Source organism: Prunus dulcis, chromosome 4 (genome assembly GCF_902201215.1).
Source record: "Prunus dulcis chromosome 4, ALMONDv2, whole genome shotgun sequence".
Classification (NCBI taxonomy): Eukaryota; Viridiplantae; Streptophyta; class Magnoliopsida; order Rosales; family Rosaceae; genus Prunus; species Prunus dulcis.
The window spans coordinates 18,627,707-18,652,685 of NC_047653.1; the positions used below are offsets into that span (position 1 = coordinate 18,627,707).

Sequence of the window (24,979 nt, forward strand, 5' to 3'; positions counted from 1 at the left end):
GTATGCTTGGACTAGGATTAGATTTTCTTATTTTTTTAAAACTATATATATATTTTTTGTATATGTATAAATACATATATTATGTATGTGTATATATGTATTTTATAATATATATAATATATATGTATATATACGTACATATATATATATATACATGTATAAATGTATATTATAATAATATTATATATTATAAATAATACAAACATATATATATATGTCTGTGTGTGTGTGTATATGTATATTATAATATACATGGGTATAATACATATATATGTATGTATATTATAATATATAATATATATGTATGTATATTATAATATATAATATATATGGGCATGTTATAATAATAATATACATGTACAGTCCCGATCTCTTGGACCACAGGAGTCCAAGAGATTGTGGTCACTCACCGTTGGATATTAATCCAATGGTTCAAAATGATATATATATAAATGCAATATGACATAAATGATTATTACCCGATTCAAGTCAACCGTTGAATTTACATCCAACGGTGGGTGACCATAAATCTCTTGGACTCCTGGAGTCCAAGAGATCAGGACTGTATACATGTATATATATGTATACATAATATATGTATATATAGGTGTATATATGTATATTATAATATATACATGGGTATAATACATATATATATGTATATATATATTTTATACATATATAATGTATATGTGTATATACATGTGTATATGTTATTAGTGTTACAATATAATTTATGCATTTTATACATTGGGTGAGCATGAGACTAGTTAATCCTCCCTTTCCATATGGGTTTAGTCCCCTCCTAAGTCTGATATTAGCAATCCCATCTAAGACTAGGATTAGATAAAATAAACATGGTACTAAATTTAGTCCAAGCTAGGCCAAGCCAAGCATGTATAACAAATGACCCCTAAGTTCTCAAACGCACCCTAAGAAAAGGAGGGGGGGAGGAGGCTCTCAAACACCTCTGTAGAGCTCCTCTCCCTTCTCTTTCTCAAATTCTTTAAGTTCTCAAACACACCCCAAGGAAGAAGTTCTCAAACACCTCTCTAGAGCTCCTCTCTGTTCTCTTTCTCAAATTCTCTAAGTTCTCAAACACATCTCTCTTCTCTTCCTTAAAATTCTCTTAGTTTTTCTTTAAAGTTCTCAATTGTTGTAACAAAACCCTTTTGCTTCTTCGTTGTAATTTATTTTTCATTGTCACGTAAATTCTTTTCTTAAGTTTTCAAGTTTCAATTACAGTTCTTGTTCTCACTATGTCAAATTTTACTTTACACCACACCACATAGGCATCGATAAAACTAAAAACCGATGTTGTTAGTATCTTAGACATCGATTTTATAATTAATAAGACTAAAAGGGAATAAAGGCATCATCATAAATTTTAAGCGTTTTCTACTGATACCGTTGATTATACTTTAGCATCAATAATATAATTTACTGATGAGTAAATTTTTTTTTTCAATAATTTTCTTTTGAGCCGAACAATTAACACCAACGCCAAAAGCAGGTCAACTCCCTACAGTGATTTATTTTACAAAACAATTTAACTCCCTCTTTCTTCTCTCTCGCGATCTCACTCTCGTCGTTTCTTTTCCTCCATCGATTTCTTCTACATCCTCAATCTCTGCCGCCATCCTCTCTGTCCTCCATTCATCTCTGCCGCCATCTTCTCTTTCCTCCATCTCTACCGCCATCTTCTCCTAAACCCTAAACATTAGAACCAACAAAACCAAAATTAGTGAGAACAAGCACGATTCAGTTCAACCCACTCACTTAGACAGAATCTCCGCTAGCTAAGCCGCTCAGTTCAATCCACACGATTGTCGTCACACGGTCACTCAGACAATCACCGAAACCAGGTGATTTCATCAATCAGTCAAAGCCCCAAATTTGGGTTATTTGTTATAAGTATAAATTTTCAGTTTAGGGTTTTATTTGACAATATTGATGAAGAGATTCGTTTTGTATCAGAGCTTTTTCTATTTTATTTTATTTGGCAATATTGATGAAGAGATTCCTTTTGTATTGGAATTTTGTTTTTGTCACTTCCAGAATCACACAATTGTCTGCCATTATTTTCGCACTTTCAAGAAACAAAGTTTTGGTTTTTTCCCCCAAATCCTTTCATACATAATTTGATCATTTTGGTAAAGCATCTAGCAATGATAGCCGAAAACAATTTCTGTAAGCTTAGTTTATCTGTCTATAGCAATTTGAAGTCATGACTTGTTTCTACTTGTATTTTGTATTTCTATCCAGGCAATAGGGTAATAACTAATTAAGTGTGTCTCAATTTTTGTCTATTGATATTAGTTTCTTCAGCGAAAATGGTGACTAAAACAGTGGATCTCCGATCTGACACAGTCAATAAACCAACCGAAACAATGCGGGCTGCAATGGCAGCATATTGCAGATTATGATATGGTATCCACTTCATTAGTTTTAGTCATATGATATCTGGTAGACTCCTACTTTGTGTTCCATGACTGGGGGTCATTTTTTATTTTGCTTATGTTGCTGGCTGGGAGAAATGTTGTGGTTCAGTTTCATTTTTTATTTCTCCCAAAGTTTATCAAAGTAATTGAAGCCAACCTATCATCAGTTGAAGTTGGTTATGATTATTTACCTTGATTGCTGATTTGCAAATACCATAACACCTATTAATCTTCGTTGCTCATTTGCAAAACCACTTTGGATATGCTGCTATGGTAGTGCATGGTATCCTTGGAAATGCATGGCTATCTTCTAACTCTAAGTTCCTAAATCATTTCCATTTCTTTCTTAGCCTTTGCTCGTTTCTTTATTATTTGTAGAGCCTTGTAAGTGGTATAATTGCCAAATGCAGCTGTGGTGGTAGATGCCTGACTGCAGAGTACACGGACCGAGTGGAAGAAATAGCTAAGGAGCATGGTTTGAAGCTTCACATTGATGGGGCTCGCATTTTCAATTCATCAGTTGTGAGTCAACTTTGTGTTCCTGTTGATAGGCTTGTGCAAGTTGCTGATTTAGTTTTAGTATGGTTCTATAACTGGCATTCTTAGTTATCGTTATTTATCAAGTTTTATTAACCAAACTTGTTAAAGTTTTATTTTCCCTTGATCTTAATATGCAGCTTATATTGAAAATCATTACTAGCTCTACTGCCATGTAAGGACCGTTTATAGAACTATGCTTTATAAATAAGGGAATATATGAACACTATTCTAACCGATGAAGCAACTAGTTTGGCTGCACTATAGAGTATAGAGAATGGAGTCCTCTTCATCTTATCTCTAGCATTGTTCTTTGAGTTATGTCTTTTGATTGCATGACATGTTAATTTGAAAATTTAAGTAAATGAGTGTTTTTTTTTTCTTCTCAAAATGCTGATGCAGAGCATGAAAGTGGAGTTGAGGTTGTGAAAGTAGTTGATGAAGCTAAAGTGAGCCATGGAGAGTGTAAAGGACTTGTGATGAAGCTAAAGTGAGCCATGAAGTTGTTGAGACACCAGCTGAAGGAAGGGAGCTATTAAAGTGCAATTGCAGTTTACTTTGATAAGTTCCAAGTTGCTTTCTTCTATGCATGATCTTTTTGAAATACTCCTGCGATTTAGATAGTAGTTATATTAGTCCACATAATAGTACCTTCTCAATATACACTAGTTGGTTTTTAGAACACATTTTTCATGCTATTCACATCTAGTTGACTGACTTCTTGGCTTAACTGTATCACTCAGGTGGAATAGTTTTCTCTGACTTACCTCACATTTTTCAAGTTCAGGCCCAAGTTATAGAGAAGGAGTCATCTTAGTTGCTGAGGATGTTGGGATTATTAGGGCCAGTTGTTGTTCTATTCACGTTCGTTGTCTCCGTGAGCTTAGGACTTTTAGAGTATGATAAGAGGCAAACGTTCGTTTGTTTGAACTAAGCATTCCACCTTTAATTTACATGTATTTTTTTTTGCTTATAGACAAGTATGGATCATATGTGGGGTTGAAAAATTTCTGATTTATGGAAGTGTTGGATATATTTAAATTTATATACGTTTTTTGATGTGTAATGGAAAACACTACCTGATATTGTTCATAATAATCCCGATTTTGCAAAAACAACAAAAGTTAAAAATTTAAAATAACAGTACTCATAAGACAATTGATGCCTATAACTAAAAGTAGCATCATGACTATTGTATTATGTGATGTTGTAAGTCGGAAAAAGAATGAGTGTAGTATAAATTATGTTGTTGTAAACCGTATTTAGCATTGAAACTATTAAAACTATCGATGCCATTGCGTGTTTAGGCATTGGGGGTCAACGATTTTTTGGCACATGGGAGGCACTTTAGCATCAGTGTTTAGGACAAAACTGATGCAGTAGATATATAATGGCAACAGATAATATCCGAAGTGTATGACTACAATAGGCATCGGTTCCCAATACATCGGTAGGAAAGGACCTTTCGCAACGGATATTATCCATTGCTAAAGGTCAAATTTCACAGTGTCTTATTCATTATGCTTATAAGTTAATAGGCTTGTTTGAATAATTGATCACCATTAAAATTTGTATGTTAACTATCTTGGTTGGAATTAAGAGTAGACACTATATGCTTTAATTTTATTGAGTAAGTTTCTTTTCTTTCTTTCTTGTTTTATGTTATTTTCTTTCTTGTTTTTTGTTTTGTGCATGGAATCAAATTGAATCAATCTATCATCAATCCTCGTGAGATCGACCTCACACTTACATATGCTATACTATCGAACGGCTCATGCACTTGTGAGTATCACAAGTTAAGGATGTAGTTGAATAAATTTTAGCGCAGCTGATCCGACAACAACAAGCAACCTAATACTTTAAACAGTTTAATGAAAAAGATTACATTAGGATCTAGTGAGACTGAGTATCAAACAAGTCGAATCATGCAAACCAGATGATTCAAATTGAGGAATGAGTGATTTCAACATGAATTAAATCCAAACTTGACCCTGCCACTCATAGAATCTATTTTTATGTGGCGAACCAAATACATTAAAGCCAATTTCCAATTAATAGGCCAAACCCGAATTATTGATGAGGTGAGTCACCATCCACTTGGAATGTACAACATTATTCACAAACCAAAGACACTACTTAAGACAATGTCCAATAGTTAAAAAACCACGGAAGATTGGATCTTCTTTACAAACTTGTTATTCTAAATATTTTCATGTTCTTTCTCCCACCAAAGACACCACTCAAGACAAGGTCCACATGCCACAGAAGACAACGACCACGTTATATATGCTCATATCATATGTGTTACAGCACAAACCATTATTATAAGATTAAATAATAACTGGAATATAGTACCAGAAAATAAATAATACCCAATTGAAAACCAACATTCTCATTTCCGCAAGACATTCTATATAAATTGGCCAACATTGTGGGATATAATTAGGCCTTAGCTAGAACAACAAATTATTTTGTATTTTGTAGTTAAAGAAGTACCTGAGAAATAAAAATGGCAACTTTTGCTTCTAGGTTTCAATCTTTGGCCTTGGTAATATTGGTTATTTATGGGTTAATGTTGATGTCCAGCAACAAAGTGATGGCACAAAGTTGCAAAGACACAAGCGTTTGTAGATCTTGTTGGAAGTTTGGAAGCAAATGTCCCACATAGGAGGAAACAAAAGGTTTTACAGTTTTATAAGCATGAAACCTTAACACTAATTAAATAAGATTGGTGAGCTGATGAGCTTGGTAGTGAAGGCTATACATGGTTGGCTTGCTTGATTAATAATATTTAATTAATCAAGACTTGGGCTTGAAAAATAAAAGAAAGACACTTAGTCAGAAAATAAAATAAAATAAAATAATTTATTTTATGGATTTCTTTTAGCAGAAGTTAAATTCAAGTTATCCGTCTAATGATCATTAGAAAGCTTTTATTAGAGTGCTACAATTTATAAAAGGCACAATAAATTATGGATTGCATTACACAAGTTATCCACCAGTTTTAGAAGGATACAGTGATGCAAACTGGATTTCTGGTGAAAGTGAAACGAAATCCACTAGTGGCTATGTTTTTGTGTGTGAAGGGGTAGTAGTAGCTTGGAAATCAACCAAGCAAACGTGTATAGCACGGTCAACTATGAAATCTGAATTCATAACTTTGGACAAGGATGTTGAAAAAGCAGAATGGCTTCGTAACTTTATGGAAGATATACCGTTATTGCCTAAACCAATAACTGCACTATGTACACTCATTTTGATAACATGGCAGCTATTGCAAGAGCCAAAAATAAGATATAAAATGGCACGACAAGGCATATAAGGCGAAGACATAGCACTATTAGATAGTTGCTAAAAGATGGATGTTGAGGCCCAAAAACTCCACAGTTCGGCCCAAATATATTCCTAGCTCAATGCGATATCTTACCGAGAAGAAACCCAATTTGGGCACACGAAAGTTCGTCATATGCACTTGCTCACATGCCATGCCAAGCAAATAAGCAACACGACACGCTACAAGCTTAAGTGGGCCCAAGCCACTCAAGATGCATTGTTCTTGCTTGAGTTGATTGTGGTATGGATGGTAATAAATTGACATGAGGCCCATTGATGGGCTGACAAATGGAAGTCCCAGGTTGCTTGGGAGCCTTAGAACTTATGTAATAACCCAAAACAAAATATCAAAAAAAGTAACAAAATATCTAAAAAGTAGGATTAATATCTTCTAGCAAAAAGACAAGTTTGCCCTCGCATATTTTAATAGGGAAAAATTGACTTTTTGATCGAGAAATAATTTGGAAATTCCGCTTATGCCGTTGCGTAGAGCACGGTGAAACGAGTCCGTAGATACGGAGTAGACTCGAATCAGAGTTGTAACGAAGAAAATACGATCAAAATACTACGAAGGGCAAAATGGTAATTTGGTCAGAGAGTCAGATTTTTAGCCATTTTCTCCTTCTCTCTCCTCATTTCTCTCTCCTCTCTCTCTCCTCCCGATTCGACCCAGCACCTGACCTTCGCTCGCTTCCGACGTCGCCCCGGCCGCCACAATTGGAGCCGATCTCCGCCGTTAGTACCAAACGAACCACCACTCGACCGCCGTCATTTCCTGACCCGTCGCCGCCGTTGCCATGGCCGGAGCTCGCCGGAATCTGCCATTTTTGCCGATTTTCCAGTTTGAACTTTGAGCTCTTCGTTCTCCCTCAATTCTCCACCAAATCGATCGAGTAAGGTATGGTTTCTCAGCTATTTTTCGTGTTCTAACTGATGGATGTATGGGTTTCGATCGATTTTGGCTCTAGAATGTTCGATTTTCGACTTGAAAATTGGCCGAAACTTCGGCCTCTGTTATCGGCTGTTTTCGATCACTTTTTGGGGTATGTCCAAGAACAAAAGTGACTCCAAATGGGGTGTTTTACCTAGGATAGGAGTTTGGAGTCTTGGTTCCGAGATTTTCGGCAACCCAAAATCTCTTTGGACACCCAATCTGCCCGCGCGTGGGCGAAGGTGGTGAAGTAATTCTGCGTAGTTTTACTATCCTCGTGTCGTCACGAGCGCGTAGGATTTTGCGTATCTCGATTTGGAGTCCGTTTGAGCCCCGAACGGATTTTCCATATCGCGCAATCCTTGGGTGCAGTGTCGTCAGATCATTGGATCGCACTGAATTTTGGATATGTCGGTCTACATGATTTCAGGATCGTATAAGATTCGACAGATTGCGAATCGGAGTCCCGGATACTCTGAAATCGCGAACCCTGAGGCTAGGGTTTGGATTTTAAGCGATAACGCGATTTTGGCCAATTCGACCGTCCGTTTCGGACCAAACTCGCGGAACATGGTTCCTTCTCTATGACGAACCTTCAGAGAAGCCCAGATTGACCATCGGAGACCGTGGACCCCACGGGTCCCGGATCGGCCGGTCTGGTGGTTGATCGCTTGGTAAAGCTTCGAGTCTTCCACGACCGTTTTAACTATCTGAAAAGTTAAAGTAGGCATATGATTAACTTGGAATAAGTATACGCATTTCTAGGAGCCGGGGGCAGGGTGTTTAATTAAAATTCTTTTATTGAGCAGTTTATTAATTTAATCTTTATGGGTAATCAGGCACCAGAGGCCCGGCAGGACCACAGGAGGGACCTTCAAGAGGTCCAGCTAGCTCGGACCGGCAGTGAGTGGACTTTCTTTCATGAATGATTTTATATAAATGAGTTATATAGATGATTTCTATAAATAAGATTTCATAAGTGATTTTATATTGATTTTATATAAATAAGTTTTTATAAATGAGTTTATCTAGATAAATTTCAGTATCTGATCTTGAATAAGTGTTATTATATGTTTTTCGAGCATGAAATGTAGCGTAAAACATCCTTATTTTTATATTACTCAGTTGAGCAGTAAATTTGAGATTTGTGATACAGAAATGGCAGCTTACCTCAGATTTATCAGATAACAGAGACTTATCAGGTTTTTCTAAAATAGTTGTTTAGAACCACCATGTACCCGCCTTTTTATTTGGTGATTACCCTCAGACGGACCGATGTCTGGACATCCAGTCTGTTTCAGTTTAGTCAGTGCACTTGACTTTGCCTCACGAGTTTCGGGGACGCTCGGACCGTGAGTGCCAGGATTTGCGGCTCGGCAGACTTGGTGTCCCCGAGACCTGCCAGGATTGCGATCATTGCTGACTACGGTCCCCTGTATCTGCCAGAGCGGCTCGAGTCGACTTGGTGTCATCGAGGACCTGCCGGCGGATCAGGCTGACCATAGTCCCCTGTATCCTGCCAGTTTGCGGCTCGGATAGACTGCGTGTCGCCCGAGACCTGCCAGGGGAATTGACAGATTTTCAGGGGTACACTTAGGTGGTAGTTTTAAAGTAATTTGAGCACTTTTATGCAGCTATTGTTTTCAATCATTTTATATCAGTTTACTCAATATACGTGCTGTTTTATCTCTTCATATAATTGTTCAGGTTTACAAATCTATATACATACGGTTATATATATATATATATATATATCTTTGGAGGAATACTTTATATTAAACACAGTTGAACTCTAGCCTTACTTATTAAGTTATTTTACAACGGGGGTTATTATTATGTTCTAACTTGTTTTTAAGAACCTTATTTTTGTCCACTCACAACTTTAAACTTGTTTTTCGCCCCCAGGCCGTAGAAGTGCGCAGGATCCACCACCGGGCCGTTCCTAGTTTCCGCGTCACCAAGCAAGGTAGAGTTTGTGGAAAAATCCTTGAAACCCTATAATCTTTAGAAAATGCTCTGATATCTAGTCTTAGTGGAAAACTGGAGCTGGTGAATACTTGGTTATTCTATTCTGGCAGTTGGTGTGGATTTATTCGATTGTTTGAGAGGTGGAAAAATTCGGGTTTGGTCAAAATACAGGGGAGACTCTGCCGAATTTTCGGCAGAAGTCCAAGGGAAGTTTTCATAGTAACTGTAACAGGAAGGGTAAAATGGTCATTTGTGCCCGAAAGTTGCCAGATGTCGGACATACACAGGGCTTGGTTCGAATTCCAAAGTGGAATTGGGATCGGGTCCTGTCAACTTAAGCCCATTTCTTAGGCCTAAACATGTGGGTGAGCACAAAAGAGAAAAATAAGCCTGTTACCTCAACCAAAGTAGCCCAACAATTGATGAAGTTCGCCCATTTACTTGATAAACCAACTTATTGTCCTAGAAGGCCCAAGCAACCCAAGAAAATATCTGCAAATCTCCAGCACCAAGCTGAAAAACAAAAGCCATGATGAAAGCCAAAATATCCATGTGTGTAAGCTGCTTGGGGAGGCTCCAACACATCCGCTCGCGGGGTGGGGGAGAACAAGTTTCAAGCAAAAACATCCAAAAACTCAAGGGATACTTAAGCAAAACACCCTTCAAACCAGTGTACATACCCATTTCTTTCCGCCCATTAGATCTAACCATAGAAGAGGGGAGAAAAGAAGGAAAAAAGATGGCTGAAAATGGGAGTTCTCCACTGAGGCAGATGCGGGAAGAGCATTGAGTTCCCAAAAATCCTTGATTTTGTGACATTGGGCAGAGGAGATTTTTTCCATTATAAGATTAGTCAAAGGAATGGAGAAGAAATGAAGGGAAAAGCTTGGCTAAATTAGATAGAAACCATTAGGGTTTCTTGGAAAAGAATAGCTTCCAGCGCCTATAAAAAAAGGCATTTCCTACCCATCATCAACAACACATATTTGGAGAGCAAGCTTATCTCTCACCTCTGAAACCTCTGCAATTTCGAGCCCTATCCTTCCATCTCTTCCCATTTTTCCTTTTGTTAAACTTTTCCAAAGCTTGACTGAGTTTTCATCAAGGTGCCGGAAACTACCCAGCACACCCACTACTTCATCATTAGCTAAAACAACCACATCCAGAGAGCAAGCTTCCTCTCTCACCTACAAAACCCAGCAAATTAGTGCTCTATTCATCATTTTTCTCCCAAGAACGCATAGCTTTCTCTTCGGTGCTAAACTCATGTCAATTTTGCTTCCATGCCACAAGCCTCTCATGCCAAGCTAAAATTCTACATGTAAGCACTAAGATTTCATCTGTAAGTTGTTGTTATTTTTGTTGGTGAAGGTAACCAGGGTGTTTCCTAATGCCCTACTGTCCTTTCGAAGCATTCTTTAGGCTTGATTTCTAAACTCAGGCACATGAGATAATTTCATCAATTTTGCTCTTTACGGTAGCCCAGCTCATTTGTGGCTGTCGGAAGAAAAAAGCCCATACAATGGAATAATCTCATTAGATTATGTAACGTCAAAGAAAAACATAGCTGATCCTTTGACTAAAGGCCTACCTAGAGAGCAAATTAAATATGCGTCAAGGGGAATGGGTTTAATATCAATTTCACAATGAGCTAACCTAATGGAACCTTGACTTGGCTGATTGGAGATCCCATGGTCTAGGTTTAATATGCAAACTGGTTGGGAACGGTTCAAGATATGAACTCACTATTTACTCATTCCTATGACCAAAGTGTGTTGTCTGCAGAAGTTTTTAGGGTATGTTTTGTACAAAACGTTTAATGACGTTAATATTTTGATATTCAAAAGAAGTATGGCAAAATACTTTTAATTAACATTACCTATTTAGGAGTAAATGTGGGGTCACATTTGTGAGAATTACATGGCTATATTCTCTAAAGCTCCTATGAAACCAGGATCTGTTCAAGACCAAAATTAACACAACCACATGAACTTAAGTGTCTATAGATTTAATGCATGTGTGGCGTATTGTCTCGGTTTACTACAAAATGATGAATAGTTCAAGGTTATGAATTCCACTGATTCATTAAGTAGATTTCATACATCTACACTAGGGAAAGTTCAAGTCCAAAAGACACTTATATCCTGATGTGTGTTTTATCTAATTTCCTCTCCATTTTTTTGAGTTTGCATATATTTTTTTTAAACAAATTTGCGTTTCAAATGTGGTGTATTGTTAGAAGTTTGAAAGCAAATGTCCCACATCGGAGGAAACAAAAGGTTTTACATGCTTTATAAGCATGAAACTTAACACCAATTAAATATGATTGGTGGGCTGATGAGCTTCGTAGTGAAGGCTATACATGGTTGGCTTGCTTAATTAATAATATTTAATTAATCAAGACTTGGGTCTTAGGCCTTGGGCATCTTGGGGTCTCTAACAAATAAAAGAGAGACACCCAGTCCGAAAATAAAATAAAATTATTCTTATCTTTTTGCCTATTGAACTTCAAACATTGAGGAGAGACGAAATTCTGCCTTCAAGACATTGCAAATATGCAAGCCTCTATCTTCAATAAAAGTCAATATTCTGTACTTAATTTCAACTTACACATTTATACAATTTTGTATTTTGATACTGTCTACATATTATAATCGTGTATTAATATAATGATCCTATAAGCTATTTATTGATTTTTCCTAACAGATCTGGCATCCATATGCGCAGAATATGTTAGGAAATTGGGGCCAGAGGTTGATCCATCACCGGCATGCTGCGCCGTGGTGAAGAAAGCGAATGTGAAATGCGTGTGCTAGCTTGTGGCAAAGGAGATAGAAGATCTGATTGACATGGAGAAGGTGGGCTTTGTGGCTCGCTCCTGTGGCAAGAAAGTAGCACCAGGAACCAAATGTGGAAGCAAGTTCACCCTTCTTTCTTTAATTTTTTTAAAAATATTTGTTATGTCCATTAATTTATACTTCTACAAAGATTTAATAACGTTTTATTTTTATTTTTAATGTATTTGGGCCAGGTTATATCGTTCCCAAAGCATGAAGACTGGAGAGCCTATGCATGAGAGAGGCATGCTGTTGGTTAGTGCAACTTGTCTATTACTAATAGCTAGATTTTCTATAGTGCAAACTACCTCAATGCTTCTGCCTGCCTCCCATAATTTTTTTTTTTTAAATTTTTAAAACAGAGAATTCCAGAAATGGGTTTTCGCCATTCTCATTTAGTATATAAAAAAAATTGTGGAAATTGTCTTTCTTTTTTCCTTTTAGTAGATTTTACAGTACGTATGTATTACTGACTTGTAAAATATATATATATATATATTAGCCCCTTGGCACATGCTCACACATGCGCCAATTGATTTTCTTTTTTCTTTTTTATTTTATTTTTAGAATTAAGAAAAGATAACATGAGTAGTTATGTTCCATAAAAGTAGGACCTATTATCTGATTTGTTTTTAATTTTAATTTTTTAAATATGAAAAAATGTGAATTTACCATATTATCCTCATTTAATTAATATTTTTAATTTTTAATGTTTGAATTAACTAAGGGCATTTTCTAGTATTTTGAATGTTTCACCATTCTCTGCCTTTTGCTTTATCTATACTAGCCTCTCCTCGCTTAGCGCATGCAAGAGGTTTTTTTTTTTTTTTTTAAAATTTAAATTTATTTTAGAATTAAAAAAGATAATGGGTAGTTGTGTTCCATAAAAATAGGATCAATTATTTTTTCATTTTAATTTTTTTCATATGAAAAAGTGTGAATTTACCATATTATCCTCATTTAATTAATAATTTCAATTCTTAATGTATGCATTAACTAAGGGCATTTTCTGATATTTTGAATATTTCATCATTCGCTTCCTTTTGCTTTATATATATAGATTTAAAAAATTAAATAATAAAATAAAATCAGATAATAAGTAATACTTTTATATAACATAATTACCCATGTTATCTTTTCTTAATACTAAAAATAAAAAATAAAATAAAAAATAAAATAAAAAACCAATTAGCAAATGCATGAGCGTGTGCCAAGAGGCTAATATAAATACACACAAAAAAAATGTACGTATTTACAATACTTACAGCTTATTACATTGGCTTTAATTTTACTGGTACTAACTGCTTGAGTGTTGAGAGCCCGGTATATCCTTGCCTACTGAAAGTTGTCATAAGGATGATGTTGATGAATCATTCAAATTGCAGCAACGTAGTGTTGGCCTGGTTGTAACATGAATTGAGTTTATATTAATGAAATATCGTGTTCTCTTCTAAAAAAATCAATTGCCAATAGATGTAGTCTCAACACCTGCACATCTAAATTAGCTTTGTTGTCGAACCAATTACAAGATTAACGCGAGAATTAAGCAGAAAATATTTATTAAAAAAATTTTGAAAAAAATATTGAATGTGTTTATTGACTCAACATTTGCGAAGGATGTAGTAATAATTGATTATTTGTTAGTACAAATAACTATATCTATTGGTATCGTGAATAAACAAGTGGAAGTACTTTTTTGTGCGGAATTTACACCTAATTGAATATATAGTAGATTATGTGATTTTGATTTAGGAGAAAGACTTTTATAAAACGGGAATGTCATTATTTTACTATTCTAATTAATTACGTTACGACATACATAATAACACTTGCATATAACAGAGCATTATTGACAAAAAATAGCGTTGCAATTAAGATTTTCTCCTAATTTAAAGATAATTATTTCATATGACTTGTTCTTTTCTGGCTGTCCTGTGTAATCTCTCCATCCAATTGATGACCATCAACCAAACTACACTGTACTGCCGTACAACGTGGGATCAAATGTCATCTTTTTTTATAGTGACCCCTGCTCCAGGGACCTACCTAATTCACCTACGTCATTTAATAAAGGGAGGTTTGGTGGCCAATAGCAATAGGGTTGTGGAAATTTGGTTCTTCTATTTAATACAATAATACTTATAAAAAAGCCTTCACATGGAAGATGGATCAATAAAACTGAGCTATTTCAAACATTATTTTTTCCAATTTCCATAATGTATATAAATGTTAAAATATACAATTTTAGTTGCAGTCAAGGACTATTTGATCTTGTGCAATTTAATCTTCATAAGGTTCTGAATTCAAAAATAAAATAAAAAGAAAAATTTTGGCATTGCACTTGCCTCTCTCGCATTTATGCATCACATGTTGTAAGGAGCAATTATCCTTTGTCAGGATTCATGTTGTTTCCTCTCATATTTACCTATCACGTGTTGTATGATGTGGTGATTGTGAACCGATGGAGTTCGACAGTTTTCATGACATGTTTATTTATTACGAATGTGTGTTGGAATTATTCTTTTTATCTTTTCATATATATTGGGATTAATTTAATTTCTTATTTTCTATGCTTTTATTAAAACATAAAAAAATCGATATTTATGTGAGTTTCATATTAAAACTTGTAATTAAATAATGTAGGTCTCTCTACCATGGCTCTTGTAAGTGTTGTGATGATGAGATCTATTCAATAATAAATGAGTGTCGATTTTCCTACCTAGCTTTTGCACACATTAATTAGAATCTGCAAATACTCAGATTATTAATATCGACTCTCTGGTTTGGTGAAAGGTAACTGGAGAAATCAAAGTCCATTGGAGGCAAAGTGAAGCATAATGGAGTTTAGGGAGGAAGGAGAAGTAGAGCCAGTGAGCCCCACTGGTCAATACTTCAACAGTTCTATCTTGTCTGTTGCAATTCTTGCTGTTTTGGAATTTGAGCTTCCAATCAATGATTCCCAAGCTCTCTCTTTGCTTCAAGATGTCTTCCTCCCCATCAACCCTCGCTTCTCTTCTATCATGGTTTGTCTTCTCTTCTTTTTACTCGTTAACATTTGATTTACTCGAATACTGGCAATCAGATAACACGAGAGTGTGAAAACCGCCAGCTTACTGCAAAAAAAAAAAAAAAAAAGACTAAAGATTTGATATCAATTATCTGAAATTATTAAACAGGTAAGTGACAATGTAGATCAAAAGAAACAATGGAAGAGGGTTGAAGTGAAGCTTGAAGACCATGTTCATGTCCCCATTTTCCCTCCTAAAATGTCACCAGAATCCTATGATGAGTATTTTGATGACTACATATCAAATCTAGCAGCAGAAAAATTCCCACAAAACAGGCCATTATGGGAAATTCACATTCTCAAGTACCCAACAAGCCACGCAGCTGGTACCCTGATTTTCAAGCTTCACCATGCCCTAGGTGATGGCTACTCTCTAATGGGTGCTCTTCTTTCTTGTCTGCAAAGTGCTCAAAACCCTTCTGTTCCTCTAACATTTCCTTCCCTGAAGAGCTCAGGACCACAAACCACTCACAAGACTAAAATTGTGTCTCAGTTTTTCTCTTCAGTTTTCCAAACTGTATCGGATTTCAGTTGGAGCATTTTGAAGAGCAATTTCGTAGAAGATGATCGAACTCCGATTAGGTCCGGGGAAGATGGAGTTGAGTTTCGGCCAATAACACTATCAACCTTGACGTTCTCCATTGATGAAATCAAACTGATCAAGAACAAACTTGGAGTGGTAAGATTATGTACCATTTTTCTTTTCTTTTAATGATTTCTGTTTTTATTGAACATTAACATATCTACGACAAAACAGTAATTTGGGAAAAGATGATTGGGAGATTCACTATTATACCAAATATAGGGTCCAAATTATAAAATAACCCTATATGAAATGGACTTTAGAAATACACCCAAAGGCCATTTACAACATAACAAAAAGGTTTTTTTATTTCTTTTAAATTACAAAACTGCCATTGATTTCTTAAAACAAACTCAACCTCAAAATCTAGTAAAAAAAACCCAAAACACTCAATAGGGCATCAAAGTAATTTAAAAATCAAAATTAAATTCAATAGGGCCAGCTTTTACTTTTTAGGTTTTTTTTGGATTTATTTATAAAAATTAAATGATGTAAAATTTATTTATAGTTTTAATGCTAAGAATAAATATATGACTAAATATCTCTACCAACCTAATTAGCGGCAAAGCATTAGATGGTCAAGAATGGGCACTCTAATGTTGTTCCAGTGGTAGTAATGTTAAAAGTACCCCAAAAAATAAAGTAGTAAACATAAAATGTTAAAGACAGACAATTAAATTGCTGCAGTATAAAGTCAGAAAAGTTGGTGCATTCATTAAATTTTGGAGAGTCGGCACTGCAAAAAATGTTGGTGCATTCATTAAGTTTTGGAGAGTACCTTCAGATCATAAAACTTCGAGAAGTGCTCAAGCCTTTGGTGAGTTCAAGTTCCCGTGGTATCATGTGCGTGAGTTTCCTCCTTTCTATTTTCTAATTTTGGTAAAAATTATGTACTAATAGTTAATGTTGACATTGATTTGTCAATGTAGCAGGCAGCTACCGGAAATACACAAATACGCAATACAATAGTAATACAAATAAATAAAAGTTCATAAGTTACATGATCTAATGCTCATTAGGCTTATGTGTTATATTAGTGTTAAAATCATGCTTAATTTTATTGATGTGGACTCCGTCTGTTTGTCCAATTTTGGTCTACATTTGTTCCCCTTTTGTGCTTCGGTTGTTTTGTAGACGTGTTGGTTGTCCAATTTTGGTCTACATCACAGCCAACTTAATCCCACCCTTTCGATGAGATTTATGTAATAGGATTAGACATAATCCGATCCATGTAGTGTTTTTAGAACATCAAAGATTTGATTAGGATTAGAACTCCTATACAAACCCTTTCTTTTCTTAGTTTCTTTTTAATAGTGATTATATTATTTGAATGAAATTGGCATGAACAATTGCAGACGACAAATGATGTGATTTCCGGAATCATCTTCTTGGGCACCAGAATATACATGCAAGAGGTTACCCAAAAATCAAGCAATGCACGTTGTACGGCATTGGTGCTACTCAACACCAGAAACATCGAGGGTTACATGCCAATCAAGGAGATGATCGAACCCAATAATGATGAGATGTCATGGGGAAACCAATTTGGCTTCTTACACGTGTCAGTGCCCAAGTCGACTGAAATTTCAAACCCACTCGACTTTGTTTGGGAAGCACAAAAAATAATCAAGAAAAAGAGAAGTTCTGCCGCTGGCTACCTCACTAGCTGGCTGTTGGACGTTTTAAAGAAATTTAGAGGCCCTGAGGTACGTAATTAACAATTTATTATATATATGCTTTTTTCCATGTCCTAATTACCATCTTCTCAATTTCCTTTTTTTTTATTTATAAGTATTAGGGTTAGATATTTAATATGTTACGTTGCTAAAATCTCATTTGATACTAAAATGTAAGTATGATATAGAATGTTTTGTAGGAAATATAATTTGGGCATGAAGACCTCATAAGTCAAGTTTGCGCAATCCATTCAAAACACTTTAAATGTACTTATTAAGAAACTATCTTTTAATCAACTATCATTTTAACGTGAAAGAGATCCTAAATTTGAATCTCCACATCCCGTTAATATACCAAAAATTTATTAGTCTCTTTTAGAACTTTAGAATATTCCTTTCGAAAAATAAAAAGAAAAGAAAAGAAACTTTAGAGTGTTTTATAAGATGTTGTGTTTGCAGGGAGCAGCTAGATACATCCATGGCACACTCAAGAACTCGAGCATGACAATCTCAAATATGATTGGGCCAGTTGAACAAATGGCTTTGGCCAATCAGCCCGTTTGCGGCTTCTACTATATGGTGGTTGGTCCACCTCAGGTACTTAATTATGCAGTTACTTTTTATTTTTTGAAATATAATTATGCAGCTACTTTAGTTCTTATAATTTATTTGTGGAAAAAAAATATATTTAATACCTTAGATATGAGCATCCACCATCAAATAAAATTAGAATGATATGAAAAGACATTAGGGGTAGGTATAGTCTGATTTTCCGCTTGAATTGAAATTAAAATCAAAATTTACACACGGTCTGATTTGGTTCAATTTTTTTTTTTTATAGAAAGTGTAGAAGAACCTAATTAAACCAAACCTATGTGGTTTCGATTCAATTCGGCCCAATTTTCGGTTTGAAAAGACAAAAATACAAAAATGTGAAGAAGAGAGAAATAGGATGTATAGAAAAATAGGAAGAAGAGAAAAATATGTACAATTGATAAAATAAGAGAGAAAAAGGTGAAGAGATAAATAGTAAGAGAAATAGAAAGAAAAAAGAAAAAAAAAAGGGTGGAAAAGGAAGAAAGACGGAAGTGCAACAAAAACGGATATGGTTCACTGAAAAGAAAAAGAAATTGGGCTAAAGTAGTTAATTATATGGGTATAAATTGGAACTAAAACATTTGAGTATTAATTGAACTAAAATATATAGATATTACTTGGAGTTATTAATGTTATTTAAATATTGATTAGGCTTACTAATAATTTTAGATATAAATGAATAGGTAAACTTGACATAACCGGTCTGATTCGGTTTATACCGATTTTTTGAAAACAAAAACCGGGACTAGAATTGATCCAAAGCAGTCTAGTTTGGTTTTTGAACCTAGGCTGGTTCAAATGCTCACCCCTTTACAATTCACAAGCCTCTTTTTATTTTTATTTTCTTCTTTTGATAGATTATATATGTTTAATATTGCAATTTTGAGATAGGCCAATTCAAACTACCCCCTAAATATTCGGAGTCATTCTTAATGTGGGCCTTCGAGTTTCAATTTCATTAATTTATGCTCAATTGCCTTTTTTTTAAAAGGAGTTTCTGATTATAAATATTAAAATAATGTACCTTTTTTTTCCCATTAATATATATATGAATGATGAGATGATGTTTTATCCATGCAGTGTCTTACTATAACGGCCCTTAGTTATATGGGAAAGCTGCGGGTTGCATTCGGAGCTGAAAAAGGCTTCATAGATTCCCACAAATTGAAGGCATCCATGCAAAATGCCTTTGGGGTAATACTCGAAGCCTCTTACCAAATTCCTCCTGCAAAGGCAGCGTAGAAAACCAAAGAAAATGTCGCTTGTTCCGACAGTTACAAAATATGGATGAAAATAACCAGATAAAATTATAATAACTAGCGTTTTCACACGCGCTTCTCATACGTGACAGATTATTATTATTTTATTTATTTATCACACGCGCTTTTTGCGACTCAAAAGTTTCGTTTACAAGTGCTCTTGTTGCAAAATCAATATGGTGTTTATTCTTAAAAGGTTTTAACAAGTTTTTACAATGTTTATTTCCTATCTTTGTACATTGATGCCGTTATTACTGCATATGGGAGAGGTTGTTTCTATTATGCATATATGTTGATGTAAAATTTGGTAATGTAAATATTCTCAATCACGACAGGCTCTTTTCGATTGGTCCACGCTTGCTTGAGGCCAAATATTTTGAAGCAGCAATTTTTTCTTCAAATTTCCATATGAGGCAATACCTTTTAGAGATATTTAGTCACATACCAATTCTTAGCACTAAAACTATATATAAATTGTACATAATTTAATTTTTATAAACAAACTCAAAAAAAAAAAACCAAAAAATGACAGTTGACCCTATTGAATTTAATTTTGATTATTAAATTACTTTGATGCCCTATTAAGTGTTTTAGGCTTTTTAATGAGGTTTTGAGATTGAGTTTGTTTTAAGAAATCAATGACAGTTTTGTAATTCAAAAGAAGTTAAAAGCCTTTTTGTTATGTTGTAAATGGGCTTTAGGTGTGTTTCTAAAGTCCATTTCATATAGGGTTTTCTTATAATTTGGGCTCTTATATTGGGTATAATAGTAAATCTCCCTAAATTTTAACCAAGCAAAAGATAAGACACTAAATCCAACAATCCTTCGTAATTACCTCCTGTGCTCTCTCTCTCCCCCACAACAAAGCATAATCTAAGTAGTCGGAGACCAATGCTCTACATTTTTTCGGCACAAATATGTGTAATGCAACTTACTCCACAGGACATAACAGTATGCGTAATTCAAATTGGTTTGCACGAACTGTGGCAGTCAACCATTTGGTCTAGTGACATTTAGTCTTCACTTAATTGAATGGGACTTTGAATTCAAATCTCGTCCTCAAGAGTTGGTTGTGTTCTTTGAAAAGGAGACAAAAAAATAAATAAAAAATTCACTCCCATCTTGCGTATGACTTAAAAATCAACGCCAGAAAGTTGCTTATGCAGAATTGATAAAGTTGCAGGCACCAAATGGATACACACCAATTGCTTATGAGGCTCCCCTGGAGAACAATTACATTAACAATGCTACATGATATAGCCGAAACCACAATAACTGTATCAATACAATGTTAAAAGGCATTCAGTCTAAGACCACGCTACTTGAAATTGCAGGCACCACTTTGACACACACAGAGATAATTCGATACGAGGAAGCTAAACATGAGCTTATACAAACACTTTTCAAATAACTGAAGTACTTTTATTAGACAGAAGAGAGAAAAACGTATATCATAACACAACAAACTCCATTAGCAACTTAGGCATATAAACACAAAGACCAAAGGTCAGTATTAGTTCAATTAGATTTTAAATTAAAAAAAGAAGATTAAACAAATGAAATGTAGACACATAAACAAGAGGGCCAGCATTCTTTTCCTTTCTTTTGGGTAAGAAGAGGGCCTTTGTATCACTCCTAGCAGTATTCACTTGCAGATGAACAAAATTCTTCGTAATTAGACGAGAAACTCAAACACCATGAGATCCATAACAATGTTCCATATTCTACTTCCTGCACCTCCAAGCTGAGACAGAAAATAGGGGTCGATCTTGCCAGGAAATCAACACACAACCATTCTCTTCCCTCATTCTATACCCATCGCAACCGTAGCCCTGCAACAACCTCTTTGCCTGCAGCATTCCATAATAGCTCAAAGGTACATTTCCAAACCCAGCTAAATCAAGCCTTTGAATCCACTTCTCAAGCTTTTCGTGTCTTTCCTTCCTCTCACATCCCTCACAAGCTATAATGTTTTTTATTTCCTCCCCAAAGAGCATCTTCTCCACCTTCAGTCTCTCTATTGAATTCCTTGACATTGTAGACTCCAAGCAATCAAACAATGCAGCATATGAGTACAGAGCTTCCAATAGCCTCTCCATTAGAGTGGAGCCATTATGGTTAGAATCTTGTTCGGCTATTACCATGACCTTTGGTGTCAAGCTCCAAAATGCATTAAGAAAGCTATCCAACTTCATCGAAGCAGTCAAAGATAGTGGCGATGACGAGGTTGAGTCAGGACTCGCACTATACCCGTTGCCCATCTCTTTCTCTAGCAACTCACCCAGGGTGCCTTGGTTCATTTGCAATACTCTTGGTAAGGGAATTCCACTTGAACTCTTTGATGCTAACGGGGATTTCTTTTTCAAGAGTTCATCATCAGACGCCAAAAGGGAGTGCAACTGAAGAACTGAGCTGATAGCTAGAGCCTCACCAGTTTTGATGCGAAGTTTTTCCATATCAAGATTTTCCAATTTGCTGACTATGGGACAGAACTGAAATGGGATATCCAGTTTTTCTGCTTCCTCAGTCAACCTATGAGCCATTTGATCTAGCACCTCTTTCTGTTGATGAACACCAGTAATTCTCAAATGAGGTGGACCTTCAGGCCTTGCACTTAAAACTTGAAGAAGAGCAATCCATTGTGCAGGTTCAGCTGCATTGAGATCAATTACATGGACCATCTTTTCCCCTTCCATGGCTTCAGTAATAGCTTGGTTTGCAAGCACAAAAGCCACCTTTAGGAATGGCAACATCTCAAAAAACACTTTCCGAACTAGAAATTCTTCAGAAACCAAAGATATTTTAGTGGAATTAAGGGCCCTGTGAAGACCAGGCCAAGCTTTGAGGATTCGATCAGCAAGAGCCTCGGTGAAGTATGCAGCAATCCGCTGCATGGTATCACCATCAGCAGAGGCGAGTTGGGAAATTTGCTCAAGGGCAACATTTGCATTTTCAAGGCTTCCCGTGGCAACATGATTTGCACAAGTGAGCAACAAGTGGATCAAATACAAACCCCGCTCCTCGGATTTTAGCTCTTTAAGCCATGGGTGTGGTGATCCTAAACTAGGCGAAAGTGACATCATGGAAAAGAATTGGAGAGGAGATGAAGTTGTAGATGATGACCCTTCGTCTTGGAACATTGGTGTCATATAACAAACAAGAAGGATTTGGTAATTGGGGAACAAAATTAGATGATTGTCAACAGAAAGAGAAAGATCAATATCACTTCACAATGGAACTTGTAAGTGATAAGATAAGTCCAAGACTTCTAAGGAAATATTCTACTGCTCATGCAAGAACCATATTTGCATGAATACACAACTTCAGAAAAATGCTTACTCTCAACGAGGCATTCACAATAGGTAATAAAAGTAATTTAGAACCAGAGCACTTTTCTATCAAAGCACCCAAAAGGCTAATAATTTATAGAATGTATCACAAATTCACAATAAATACGCAAATAACAGACCAAACTATCGGAAAGGGGGTTTCGAATTTATCCGTAAGAGGGAATCCGAAGAAAATTATCAGCAATTTATTCTGAACCAAAAGCTAGACAAGCTAACCTGGCTGAGAAATCTTTGATCAAGTGAGATAAAATTCACAAAAGAAGTCACCTAAGGGCTGGGCTAAGCAGTTACAAAGAAAACTTCTTTGTCCAAAAAAAAAAAAAAAAAAAAAAAAAGCAGTTACAAAGAGAACAGAGAAAACCAACAAAACAGCTGAACAAACTAGTACCAGAACTAACCAAGCGAAGGAAGATGAGCCAAATCCTTAATGGGTTTTGTAATTGATCAAAAACCCATGAAGAATCCCATGAGAATTCAAAGGAGATCCTCTTCAAACCCTCGTTATGCACAGAGCTGATGCGGGCTTCTTCTGGGTTTCCTCTGGTTTTATCAGAGAGTAAGTTAGCTCAATTGATCTTAATTAAAAGCTGTGAGCTTTGGAGGACAGGACTTCATGGCAACGTTGTCGACAATGCGTGGGAGAGTCCTTTTGTCGTTATTGTTTTGTTGTCCTGCAGTCCAAAGTGGAACATGGAATTGGTGAGAAGATGAGCTTTCTGTTCAGTTTTTTTAATTTCCTTTATCATTTCTCTCTCTAAAACCTGTCTTATTTTCTCTCTCACCCTCACTTTCTCTCTCCAAAACCTCCCCCACTTTATTTGTTTTTTGTCTTTACCTAAGGTGGATAAGGAATCAAAGCTGGCCCAAAGACTTGTTAATATTCCCAAAGGTTGCATGGATCCAAACATGCCCTAACAAAGACAAACAAGGCCCCAAGTTTTGTTTCCTAGTGGGGTAAGTGTGGGAATTGCAAGAAAACTCCCAATGTGCTTCCAAAACCCCATTTTGTTTTTTTCCCAAATGGCCATGACCATACACTTGGTATTACCTTCCTTTATATTAAGACAAAGAGACAAGGAGGTTAAGCAACAGTCCAAAAGTTCATGATAAGTTTATCTCTATTTGTGGACTCCCGGGGTGGCACATCTGGATGACTCCTAGACACTTGCAATTTATTTTGATTTTAACATTGTTGAAAATATTTCGTAGATGATTGTAATTCAAGTGATTAAGCGTTTATTTTTATACCTGAAATTCTAGATTGTTCAATTCTCACTCCCCCAATCTTGAGATCCCCACATTCCGAATATCAAAAATGACTTTTTTAGAAACGGAGAAGGGAAGATTAGAGAACCATATCATTGTATTGGAGATTGATAGCCAAAGCATCTGCAATCATATTTGCTTCCCGAGAAAACATGCTGAAATTTTTAGACCAGCACTTGTGTACATAAGATCTTAATATCATTATTTCCGTGCATTTCTCGATTATGTACGTATATACTGATCACTTTTAATACAAGAACTTTTCGCATATTATTAAAGATACACGTATTGTGAAAAAATATTACAAATAAAAGTAAACAACATCATTTTTCGTTGTTTCCTTTTAATTTTTTGTTTTTTAACAAAATTTGCCAATGATACACGAAGGTATTTTAAACCAGTCCTCTATTTGACTAGTTATGTTGAAAAGTAAAAGTAGTCATGATTTAATATTTGAATTGAAACATGCCATGTCATGTGCTTGAGTTGTGCCAAGTACTCAAATACGCGTACATGACTCCAATCATGAAGTGCCATGTTGACAATGCACGTTAAAGAGCGTTGCATCAGCTTTTATGACTTTGTGTATAAGGACAAAGATGATGGGATATCATAGGTTTGGTGTATCAAAGATGTTGAAAAATACCAAGAAGAAAGTAGCAAGCATATATGTGAAAGGTGAAACGCAAAAGGTAATTAGAGGTTGGTGATTCCTTTAATTGTTGTAATATTTTAAAGAACAAGGACAACATGCCTTCGCTTCTTTTGCTTTTTCTAAAGTTTCACATTTATTTTGTTCAAAGAACTAAGGCCTCGTTTGGATAGAGGATTGGATTTGACAATAAAAATAAATTTTCTATCAAAATAAGAACCACAATATATTGAATATATTTGAAATAACTAGATATAATACATTTGAAATGAATTTAGAATGACTATATCAAATGACTCATTTGAAATCCATTTGTTTTCTTCCTTTTTTATTTTTTATTTTATCCAAATCATGGTATACATTGATTGTAATAGTTTATACAAACAATTTTACCCTATCATGTTATCTAAATCTATAGATTTGGAATCCCTCCATCCAAATGGTGCCTAATCGTGTATTAATATTAATTCAAATCAACAGTT

General features: G+C 35.3%; 2 protein-coding genes and 1 long non-coding RNA gene across 4 annotated transcripts; 2 read left to right on the forward strand and 1 right to left on the reverse strand.

Moving 5' to 3' along the window:
- Window positions 1-1,547: 1,547 nt before the first annotated feature.
- Window positions 1,548-4,023, forward strand: LOC117625893. The gene is made up of 4 exons (XR_004585459.1): window positions 1,548-1,865; window positions 2,320-2,430; window positions 2,852-2,963; window positions 3,381-4,023. It is a non-coding gene; the product is annotated as an uncharacterized LOC117625893 (long non-coding RNA).
- Window positions 4,024-14,706: 10,683 nt separating this feature from the next.
- Window positions 14,707-19,380, forward strand: LOC117625890 (O-acyltransferase WSD1-like). 2 transcript variants are annotated; one of them, XM_034357480.1, is made up of 6 exons: window positions 14,707-15,070; window positions 15,224-15,473; window positions 15,621-15,793; window positions 17,053-17,403; window positions 17,833-17,970; window positions 19,051-19,380. In XM_034357480.1, exons 1-6 carry the CDS (start codon window positions 14,885-14,887, stop codon window positions 19,210-19,212), a joined length of 1,260 nt encoding a protein of 419 aa, XP_034213371.1. In that variant the 5' UTR covers window positions 14,707-14,884; the 3' UTR covers window positions 19,213-19,380. The 2 variants fall into 2 exon arrangements, with proteins under 2 accessions (XP_034213371.1, XP_034213370.1); XM_034357479.1 differs by having other exon boundaries at window positions 15,224-15,793.
- A 1,249-nt stretch (window positions 19,381-20,629) lies between these two features.
- Window positions 20,630-23,318, reverse strand: LOC117626465 (scarecrow-like protein 3). The gene is made up of 2 exons (XM_034358175.1): window positions 22,978-23,318; window positions 20,630-22,878 (listed from the first exon to the last, which is right to left on the reverse strand). The coding sequence occupies exon 2, from the start codon at window positions 22,376-22,378 to the stop codon at window positions 20,954-20,956; it is 1,425 nt and encodes a 474-aa protein (XP_034214066.1). The 5' UTR covers window positions 22,379-22,878; window positions 22,978-23,318; the 3' UTR covers window positions 20,630-20,953.
- Between the last annotated feature and the right edge of the window lie 1,661 nt (window positions 23,319-24,979).

Coding starts and splice junctions, on each gene's coding strand:
- LOC117625890 (XM_034357479.1), top strand. CDS start 14,885: ATGGAGTTTAGGGAGGAAGGAGAAGTAGAGCCAGTGAGCCCCACTGGT. Junction 15,794..17,052: donor TCAAGAACAAACTTGGAGTG/GTAAGATTATGT, acceptor GAACAATTGCAG/ACGACAAATGATGTGATTTC. Junction 17,404..17,832: donor AGAAATTTAGAGGCCCTGAG/GTACGTAATTAA, acceptor TTGTGTTTGCAG/GGAGCAGCTAGATACATCCA.
- LOC117626465 (XM_034358175.1), bottom strand. CDS start 22,378: ATGACACCAATGTTCCAAGACGAAGGGTCATCATCTACAACTTCATCT.